Raw genomic sequence first — 10,866 nt, 5'->3', positions numbered from 1 at the left:
ACGCTGCTCCCATGTTGATTGTGAGAGGGAGGAAATAAAAACTGGCTTTGTGACTGTCTTTTTGTTTTTAGCACATAAAAGGTCATCTTTTTGCGTGTCTAACCTCCTGAGCATTTAAATAAGGTTGTTAACGTTGTTACCCCAATATGTCCTATGCCTATATAGCCCTTAATCACAAATTGTCTCAAAGGACTGCACAGGCCACAATTACACCACCCCTTGATCTTAAACCATCATGTTCATGTGTTTTGCTTACCGTATTATTCAAATTAATATTAGTCTTGATTGTTATGGACATGTTTACCCCTAGTATATAACACGCAATGGTAGGTTAAACCAAGTTATTGGTTGAGAAATGATACTCAAAATGAAACCATTTTTAATGAAGTTTGGGGAAAAACAGGAATATGCCATAATTGGTCCTGCAATTGCCAGCATTACCTGCCTTTTTCAACAACTTTAACCCAATGCCTAAATCTGTGCTAGCAGTGGTAAACCAGTTTTGATCAAATACCAGTTAAGGAAAATAAGGCCTCACTGGTCAACAATACAAGCCACAAAGCTCATTGTTGAAAATGCGTGACTTGAATAGAGCCGACTGTTTCATGTTTCAGAGGCAGTTGGGGAATCTTCCCAAAGCAGTTTTATGTGAACTATAAACCTGACGACTTGGCAAAATACACAGAGAAACTGCAACTAGGGGTGGGTGGATACTATTGTCCTGGGATTAATACTTAACTCCTCTAACAATTTCCTCACAGTGCTGTTTATCTATGTTGATAGTGCAGTCTTGCTCACCTAGCGCCCTCGCCTACTCTTCAGTTTTTTGCCTGAGTGTGTGACCCACAGGCACACTTTGAGTAACTCTCACTATCTGGCCTGATAATCAGTCCTTCCTGCTAGGTAGAAGGGAGGGCCGAATCTGCGCCCACATCTAGTCAGAAGCTAAGAATGACCGACGCAAACGGAAAGCGCAATGCAGTGTGGGCTTTGCTTCCCCCTCAACTACAGAAAAGGACCATTCCAGGTGTCATTTGTGTGGTGAAGTGGTCTGCTCCTGTGGAAACACTACACATTTACATAAAATCATGAAACGGGCTGCAATGAAAAATGTTAACATGTTGCTGTTCCTGAAAAAAAAACCTGTAAATCTGTTGCAATTTATGCTATCAGAGCCATTTGACACTTTTATTTGCATTATTGAATTTATTTTCAAAATATTGTACAATAGAATGTATTTTACTTCTCCAGTTGACACTTTAATACAGTATTTCAGGGGTCTTCAACATATTGCTCCCTAATAACAATAGATGCCAGCAGCCACGCCCTGAAAATAGCTCACTAGTGCTGGGTCATCGAGATTTTTAAGTAAAATTATGTTTTTGTGGTTGACCAAGTCTATTTAATCCTACTTTCAATAATTAACCTAGTAATAACATAGTAACTTGACAAGTTATTTCAGAAATGCAGACCAAAATCGGAAGGCTTTTGCACTAATAACAAAAAGTAGCCCCCAGCTTGAAAAGGGTTGGGAAACACTGCAGTATTTGTACTTTTGTTACATTGCTGCTGAGAAAAAAAATTCAATTGTAGTAGATCAATTTTATATATGTATATTACTGCTAAAGTTTCCAATGTAGTTATTTAAATATGCTGTCCTCAATTTTAAACTGCGAAATCCCCTTCCTTGAATTCATGATTGCGCTTCCAACTCAAGTTTGTGCATTTTTTAGACGCGCTCAAATAAACCTTTTTTTTTTCCCATCTTTTGGAGGGTTATGGTTGGCACTTGCAGTGTATTTAAAATGACTTTCTTATATCGTTGTGCGGAGCTAATCTAACCAAAACCGCGAGGTCGAGCATGAAATCATTCTATAACCATCCCGTTTCCTGCTTCCTAATATGTTGCCTGTCCTGGAACAGCGTTAAATGGATAAAAGCCGGTAGGTACAGTACAGTGGATGAAAATATATATAAAGGCGCTCGGAACGGTGTTGGTCACTGTAAAACATACTTAAGGGAAAACATTGTACGTACAACTTTTTAATGACACGTCAATTGACGCACTCCACCTTTGTTAAAAAAATTTAACATTTTTTTTTGTTCCTAAAATCTTTCAACTGTGTATATTATAATTATAAACTAAGTCAAGGAGGGATGATTTAATTATTCAATTATAATATTGAATCGGATCACTATGTCGTTATTGATCGATACCAGAATATGCAGCGTTACCCACCCCTGACTGCAATGTACTGCACCATAGAGTCAGAATAAAACAAACCAGACAGTAACGGATCAAACATTTATTTGTTCTTTTGGACCACAACCGTGCTTTACATGTATCAAACGTAGCTTAAACGTTCCGTTTCTTTGCAATACATCCAGTAACGCCCTAACAAACTTTCAGACGTTGCCTTCATTGAGTAAAGGAGCAGAAACTGGCGTACGTGTCAACAAGAAAGCACAGGCGACCCGACAGGCTGAGGGTCTTCAATTTGCTTGGCTCAGGAGCTTCTTGATGTCTCCTTCGATGTCGCTGGTGAGAAACCGGCGGCTGTAGCGCTTAAAGGGCACTCCGTCCGAGCCGATGAGGAACTTCTCAAAGTTCCAGGAAACGTCGTTTCTGCACACGGGGCTCCAAATGATGAATTTTGGGTCGCTCATGAGGTTGGTGGGGTCATCGCTGGGGAACGGGAGGCTCTCCCGTAGGAAGGTGAATAGCGGGTGGGCGTCCTTGCCGTTCACGTCCACCTTCTCCAGAAGCTGGAACTTGGGCTCAAAACCGTTACCTGGACGGACGTACTTTAAAGACTGGGTGATTTCTTCATTTTTGCAGTTCTCCTACACAGAAACAATAAGCAGAGGGTAGTTAACAGAAAACTCTAAAAACGCACTAAGATTGAAACTATCCAAAATTGTATGCATACGAGTGGATACAATTCATCGACATCGATCGGTTTACCATGTTTTTCGGGTTATAAGGCGCCTCTACAAAATATGTCTTTCTGCGAAAATGTTTCGCAGGACAAGATTAGAAGGGGCATATAGCATGAAATAAAACTGCTGTCAGAATTTTGGATTGTATTAAAGAAAATGTTAGGAAAAAAAGTGACATATTCCATACCATAAACGAACATTATGGAGAAACTAAAATAAATTGATTTATTCATTCATGGTTATCGTAAGTAACAACATTTCATTGTAATTATGCATTTTCAATTGAAATGACCTCATTCCCAAAATATAGGGCACGTGTAAATTTCTAGCACATTTTTGTTTTTTGTAGGTCAGAAAATACAAAAATCCAAATATCTGGGTATTTAGGTACCGAATGACCAGCGTTGGTACGAACACGTTACAAAGGAATGCGTCACTACTTTACTCTCCTACTGGTAAATGCAGAAAATGAACCTAAATGTCCTTTGACTGCTGAGTAAGCCTGCATAACTGACGTTTACACCTAAAATCCCCCATCAGCCAGCAAACTTTACCGAACGGTGCTAATGTTTATATTTACTGACAATGTACAAATAATACAGTCATAGTAGCACTGTCTCAAGCACAGACTATGAGGACGCTGAATTTCTTGTCACTAAGATCTTCTCCCTACCTTATGTGCTAGCCTCAAAGCCAATTTTAAAACTATAAAATAATATACTATGTGCACATTTAGTTGTGCAAATGTTAGGCAGTGCATGGGAAGGGGGTGTGGCTTATACAAGAACAACAAACCAGCGAGAAATCAATTGGGCAAACGTATGCGCAGAATTCACAATAAAAAGCATGCTAAATTTTGGTCTTTTTATTTGTAAAATTATTTTTGCAATATATAATCCTTGCAGAAAAAAAGGTACACAGGAACGGAGATTTGCGATTGGTTTGAAGCCCCGAGGCAAGATGGATATGGAGTGTCTCAGCTAAGTGTTTGATGCAAGATCTCAAGATTGCACCAGCCAAGGAATATGAAGCCTTCACTGATTCTAGAGACTGGTGTTCACGTTTTCTCCCATTTCTTTTATCGTGGTTGAGTTTTAAAGCAGTTTTAGGGGGTCGGGTTTTATGAGAATATATACGGTAATTTGTAACTAGACAATGACTTTCAGAGTAACGCGCTACTTTTTGTTGTCAGCTATAAAAGGGTAACTGAGTAACTACTTTTTGAATGAGGTTCGTGTAACCAATTACGGTTTTCAGTAACATGCCCAACACTGCATATAAACGACTTTATATTGTTTATTGGCATAGACCGACTGGAAATTTATGATGGTCTGGAGAGACATGAGCGCCCCCAGGCTATACTTGCCAAAGACACACCAAAGGAAAATGGTGCCCCTACGCCTCTAGTCGTTAAAAAACCCAAACAAACAAAGAATAGACTCATTACGTGACTTCTTAAACACAGAAAACTCCAAAATACCTAATTATTTCGTACAATATGAGCAATTTTTTTAGGTTCACACTCTAATAACAAGCAACAATTTTTATTGGGCTTTAAGCAAAATGCCCCAATTTCGTGGAAATTCGAACGAGAGAAACAATTGTTCTGTTCTGTGCAAGAATATTGTGCATGTGAGATTTAGTAATACGGGTAAATAGCAAGGTTTGCATTGACCGGGGTCGGCAACCCGTGGCTCTAAATCCCGGTGGGGCTTTTTAGCGCTGCCCTTGTGGCTCCCTGGAGTTTTTCACAAATGCTTGAAAATGGGGAAAAAGGGAAGGAAATATATATATTTTAAATCTAGTTTCCGTAGGGAGGACAAATACAAGTCAAACATTCTTAACTTTTTACAATTGCTTTAGAAATATTTAGAATGAATATTAAATGAGTAACTTTTATGTTGATTTGATTGAAAAAGGATTTTATTTTTTTGCGGCTCAAGACATTTTTCACTTCAGTTTTTTTACGTCTGTTATGGCTCTAAATGTTTTGGGGTACTGACCTCTGGCATAGACTGACACTGAAAGTTTTGTAACTGAAAAAAATAAATGTTGAAACTTGCAAATAAAATTGATGTGAAGTATACTTTTATTTTCTAAATCAATTTGTATAATATATATTAGCAAATATTGGTATTTATTTTACTAATCCAAATTGTTCTTACATAGAACTTGTTTCTCTCTTTGTTGTTGCATTCCCTGCTTTAGGGGTTCAAAACTACAAATTTCTCTTATAGTAATAAGCAGAACAAGGAAACCACATTATTTAGAAAGGTTAGTTTTCCTTCTTCCATTCGAGTTATTCTCTTTCACAGAAGTGTGTTTTGAGTTTCCTCTTGCTGAACAAGCAGCAACTTCCCCAAACAACGACGATGTATCGATGACTTAGCAACTGGTGTCACCAGTCATGTCAGTTTAAGCATTAACTGCTTAGTAAATAGTAACAGCTACTTTGTTTAAAGGCACAATAACCTAGAATTTTATGGGGATATTTCCTCATTCCATCATGTTAAGATTACCGTAGGTAAAAGGTCAAATTCCCAAATAATTTACGTAACTTAGTGGTTCTTAAATAGTAGAGCGGGTTCCTCTGGGGAGATGCGAGGATCCATCAAGGGGGAGCGCAGGCGCGTTCTCAGAATAAAGTGCAATTGCACCTCCTCTACACTAGGGCAGCGTTTTTCAACCAGTGTGCCAGGGCACACTAGTGTGCCGTGGGACCTTGTCTAGTGTGCCGCAGGAAATTGCCTAATTTTATGTGTGTACATAAGCGTGCCATTGTTCAATATTTGCTTTCTCCCAATGATCAGCCTGAGAAACTGTAATATTCATTCATGTCAGTAGATGGCAGCAGATAGCATTTTTATTCTCTTTATATACTAATGATCTGCTCATGAGTTAGCACGGTATTTTTAAAAACGTATTTTGTTTAACAAAGACGTTTAAGATTGCACTGGAAAAAAATAGCATAACCCAGATAGGTTAAAGCACGTATTTTTTTCTTATTTTAATTATTATTTTCTTCTTTTTATATACTACCGAAGTTACCTGCTCACGAGGTAGTAGAGTGATATTTTTAAAATAACTCATGTTGTTGGATGAAGTTGTTTAAGATTGCACTGCAAAAATGACAGTAATACAACAAATTAAATAAAAGGCCTGCACACACTTTGGTTGATTACAATTACTATTTTATTAGTTTACCCCAACCCCCAAAAAGAAAAGGTTAGAATGTTGTCAAAAAATACTTATTTGTACTGGCTATTTATTTTTGCTTGTTTTGTGTATTATTTTTGCTATTTGTCTCAAAAGACAATATAATAATACCGTCTAACAAGTTATAAATATAGGAATTAAGTGAATAATCTGTATTGCCTCCTGAGCCTTGTTGACTACAATTGATGAGAAAAACGTTAAACTGTCAATTTAAGTCACTTTAAAAAATAAAATAAACTTGAAAAACCAAACAAAAAAATAAACTTGTGCCAGGAATTACTTTTTAAACATTTTCAATTGACAGTGTGCCTCGAGATTCTTTCATGAATACAAGTGAGCCTTGGCTCAGAAAAGGGTTGAAAAACACTGCACTAGGGCACAGAGTTGTTCTCAAGTGACCCTTTGAAAAAATAGAGAGGCGGGGTAAAGAGACAAACAAAAGTCTCCTCCCGAAAGCTAAAACGAGGAAGTTTGACAAAGGGTACATAGCACTGCGACAACGGAGGGAGACAAGCAACGGCTGTGATATTGTTATGTTAAAAATGTTGGCAACGGACAGCACGAAGCCAAATACATTAAGCAGTCACTTAAAGGGATTACAACACGATCACGCTGATAAGACGCTCGAGTTTCTTTTAGTTAAAATGTGCCAAAGGTTTAGATTTGGCATGGATGAAGGTGACGTGTTACCACGAGTATCGAGCAATCTGTTTTGTCCCCACCAATATGATCTGATCAGTTAAAAAACAACAACAACAAAGAGTGGAGCACGAGTGGATTTCTTCTTCCGAGGGGGCATGACAAGAAATAATTGAGAAGCTGATTGCAAAACTATTAAAACAACGAATATTTGTTTAATTATCTGAAACATGTTTTAATACTACAAAATATTTTAATCTAATAAGAATGATGTCTGTGTATTGCAACATCTGCAGCAGCCAGGTCATCCGGGAAGGGGGATTACGTCATGTGCGGTCCCTTAGCAAGGTTTCTTCATTTTCCTCATGTTAAGGTTTTTGAGTTTTTCCTTGCCCTCGTGTAGGTTTTAGATCAGGGGATGGAGTAATCATAGTCTGTAGTAGTCTGTAATAGTCTGTGGTCTGTGCGGACCTTTGAGGCTTCTTGCGATTAAGGATTATACAAATAAACTGGAATTGCCAAGACATCCATGCAAAATTATTTTGAATGAAATCTGCTAAAGGGCAGCACGGCGGCGCAGTGGTTAGCGCGCATGCGGCACAGTTTTGAGGTTGTGAGATCAAAACCCCTGTGTGGAGTTTGCATGTTCTCCCCATGCTTGCGATGGTGTCCTCCGGGAACTCAGGTTTCCTCCCACATTCCAAAAACATGCTTGTCAGGTTAAATGGCCGATCCAAATTGTCCCTGGGAGTGAATGAGCGAATGAGTCGTCTGTCCCTGTGTGCCCTGCGATTTGCTGGCAACCAGTTCAGGGTGTCCCCTGCCCACTGCCCGAAGATAGCTGGGATGGGCTCCAGCACCCCCGCGACCCTACTGAGGATAAGCGGTGCAGATAATGGATGGATGAATTCTGCTAACTAAGCTACTAATAAAATAACCTCAAAGCAAATGAATCCCAAGGAACTTTACGCATTTAGGAAATACAAACTGCTGGTTTAGCTATTTTCAGGTAGAAATGTTTAGTGAAAATACCAAAAAGAACGAGGAAAAATCCATGATCATTTGTTTTTTTTTTCTCACCTGGTGACCGAACTGGTTGCAGGGTACACCGAGGATAACGAGCCCCTTGCTGGCATAACGCTCGTGGAGCTCGTTCATCTGGGTGTAATCCCTGGTGGTCGTCCCTCAGAGAGACGCGACGTTCTCAATAAGGACCACTTTGCCTTGAAGCGAGGAGAAATTTAAAGTTTCCCCCGTTAGCAGCTTGGCAACGAGGTCGTGGAATCGTTTCGCCATTGCAATTTAAGTCTTGGTGCAAACTGAGCGGCTCACTTCCCGAAAGTCTGGAGGAAACCTTGAGGTGTGTCAAAGATCTTCTATTAGGTGTCAAGAGAGTTCACCGCTCAAACCGGAAGATTGTGATGCGTACTGAATCTCTTTTTTATCGCGTAGAAACTTGAGTGAAAGCCAATGATTGGACCTTTGTATAAGTAAAACAAAATCGTGACATATTTTCAAAAATGATAATGAAGTTTTTTTTAAAAGTTGTATTATTATGTACAGTGTTGTTTGTTGTGATGTGTCGTTCACGAGCAAACAGGCTTTATTAGCCAACTCTTTGATGTGACTCACAGAGCCGGTTCCCTTCGAGACGCTTGTTTTCTGTCATGGATTCTTATGTTTTTTTTAAATGTATTTATTCTTTTTTTTTTTAATATGCCTTTTACATATTTGAATTTATGTATGTATTTCAGGGATAACGTGTTTCACGATTATTATTATTTTTTAATTAAAACGTACTATTTGATAGTTTCTTTGTTGTTTCACTGAAAAGCATACATTTGAAATGACATTTTTTTCAGGGATTCGGTGTTGTGGGAGTTTAAATTTGCATACTATACAACGTTGACAGGAGTTAAATTTTTGCTGTGGAATAAAAAATGTTTTTATAGTTTAGTAGAATAATAGATTTAAAGGTATATATTTATTTATTTACTCGTTGGTAATATACCTATTAAAGGGGCCTGCAAATAACCTCATTTTTCTTTTTTCCCAAGCTTTTTCTCCCCATTTTTCCCGTTTTTTCTTTTTTCCCTTCTTTCTTTTACTTTGTCTTTTTTGTCTCTTTTTTTGCAACCTTTTTACTACCCTTTTCTCATTATGTTCCAGTTTATTTTCTCTCCTTTTGTTTCTTGTTTTCATTATTGCCCTTTTTTCTTGTTTTGCTCCAGTAAGCCCCTCACCCACCCCACTTTTTTTAAAAAACAGTTTCGTGTGTGCTGTTACATAATAATCGGTAAGATATGCATTAAAGTAACACAATCTGAAAACAAAGCCGTTTGGGAGCCGAAATATCTTAAAAAAAAAAAAATTATATATATATATACATATATATATATATATATATATATATATATATATATATATATATATATATATACTTATAATTATTATTATTATTTTTTAGATGTTAGTACATACCTGTCAACCTCCACGGCTCCATGCCCTTACAAAATCTTGTATTTTCTGTTACATGTTACAAAATACAAAGTAATCTTACACCACATTTTTTTTCAAACGTGTTTGTTTATGTAGTTTAACATGTTATATTGTACATGTGTTTCGTTATATCATATATATTGTTAATTAACATTTTGTTGTGAGATACTGAGTTGCTCGACATGAATGAGGTTTATTATAAAAAAAAAATCAAAAATTAAGTAGCTTGGACGTTCATTGTAGAAGATACAAAAAATATATGCAAACATAATGAAGTAGAATAATACATTTTCTTATTCAAATTATGAATTCATTTTCTGCATTAAATTATTGTTGGTAATATACTGATTAAAGGGATAACCGCAAACCTGTCTTTTTTCATTTTCTCCTTTTATACTTTCTTTTTTTATTAACTTCTTTATACAACATAATAATTTGTAATATAATGCATCAAAGCAAGTGGGCCGTTCAAGAGCCGGCTCTCTTTAAAGAGTTGAGCCGAAAAAGCCGGTTCTCTAAAAAGAGACGGACTTCCTTTCACTACATCAAACCGCTCGCTTCGTTTGCAATGAAAAAAACGATACAGAGATAGAAGCTACCTCGGCGAACTCGTTGACTTGATTGATTTGCCGTTTTGTGATAGTCGGTGTATACAGGATGGTACCCATAATTGACAAATTTGCGTTTTTCTGTACAGATTTTCTTGTACGTTGTACACGTCTTAAAATGCACAGTAAACGTACTTTGTATGGCAAAACCGTACAGGTTGACAGGTATGTTAGTATCTATTGCTTGTTTGTTTTATTCCAGTTTAATATTCTGTGCGGGCAGCACGGTGGCGCAGTGGTTAGCGCTTGTGCGGCACAGTTCATGTCATGGGAACCTGTCATGGGTTCAAATCCAGCTCCAGACTTCCTGTGCGGAGTTTGTATGTTCTCCCCGTGCTTGCGTGGGTTTCCTCCAGGCACTCCGGTTTCCTCCCACATTCCAAAAACATGCATTTCAGGTGAATTGGCCGGTCTAAATTGTCCCTAGGTGTGAATGAGCGAGCGAGTGAGTTGTCTGTCCCTGTGTGCCCTGCGATTGGCTGGCAACCAGTTCAGGGTGTCCCCTGCCCACTGCTTGGAGATGGCTGGGATGGGCTCCAGCCCCCCAGCGACCCTAATGAGGATAAGCGGTACGGCTAATGAGATGAGATGAATATTCTGTGTACGGCATCCTTAGGTTTCCTGAAAGATGCTTTGAAATGAAGTGCATTATTATTATAATTAATATTAATAATATATTATTAATTTTGATAATACCTGGACTAGTTTTTCGTTGTGTGTTTTTAAGCGCACTTTGTGCCGCTGTATCTATTTGTCAGCAAAAGTCAGATCACCGCCCAACTAAAAGCACAATGTATGTAAATCAAACTACTCCGAGCAACGTGTGTTGTATTACGTGTTTTGTTAAAGGCAACATTTTTTTTTCATTTTGAAAAATTAATCTCAATGTATCTAATTGTTTATATTTACTATATGGACATGATGTGCTATATTTTTAGTGATATGTAATATTAATTTCACTTTT

General features: G+C 37.8%; 1 protein-coding gene across 1 annotated transcript; it reads right to left on the bottom strand.

The window, feature by feature from the left end:
- Positions 1-2,291: 2,291 nt before the first annotated feature.
- On the bottom strand, positions 2,292-8,190 carry gpx1b (glutathione peroxidase 1b). Its single transcript, XM_088338367.1, has 2 exons — positions 7,876-8,190; positions 2,292-2,844 (listed from the first exon to the last, which is right to left on the bottom strand). Exons 1-2 carry the CDS (start codon positions 8,089-8,091, stop codon positions 2,494-2,496), a joined length of 567 nt encoding a protein of 188 aa, XP_088194493.1. The 5' UTR covers positions 8,092-8,190; the 3' UTR covers positions 2,292-2,493.
- Positions 8,191-10,866: the final 2,676 nt, after the last annotated feature.

Source organism: Urocampus carinirostris, chromosome 6, assembly GCF_059441175.1.
Source record: "Urocampus carinirostris isolate Australia breed hairy pipefish chromosome 6, RoL_Ucar_1.0, whole genome shotgun sequence".
Taxonomy (NCBI): Eukaryota; Metazoa; Chordata; class Actinopteri; order Syngnathiformes; family Syngnathidae; genus Urocampus; species Urocampus carinirostris.
This window is presented reverse-complemented; position numbering and strand designations above follow the sequence as displayed.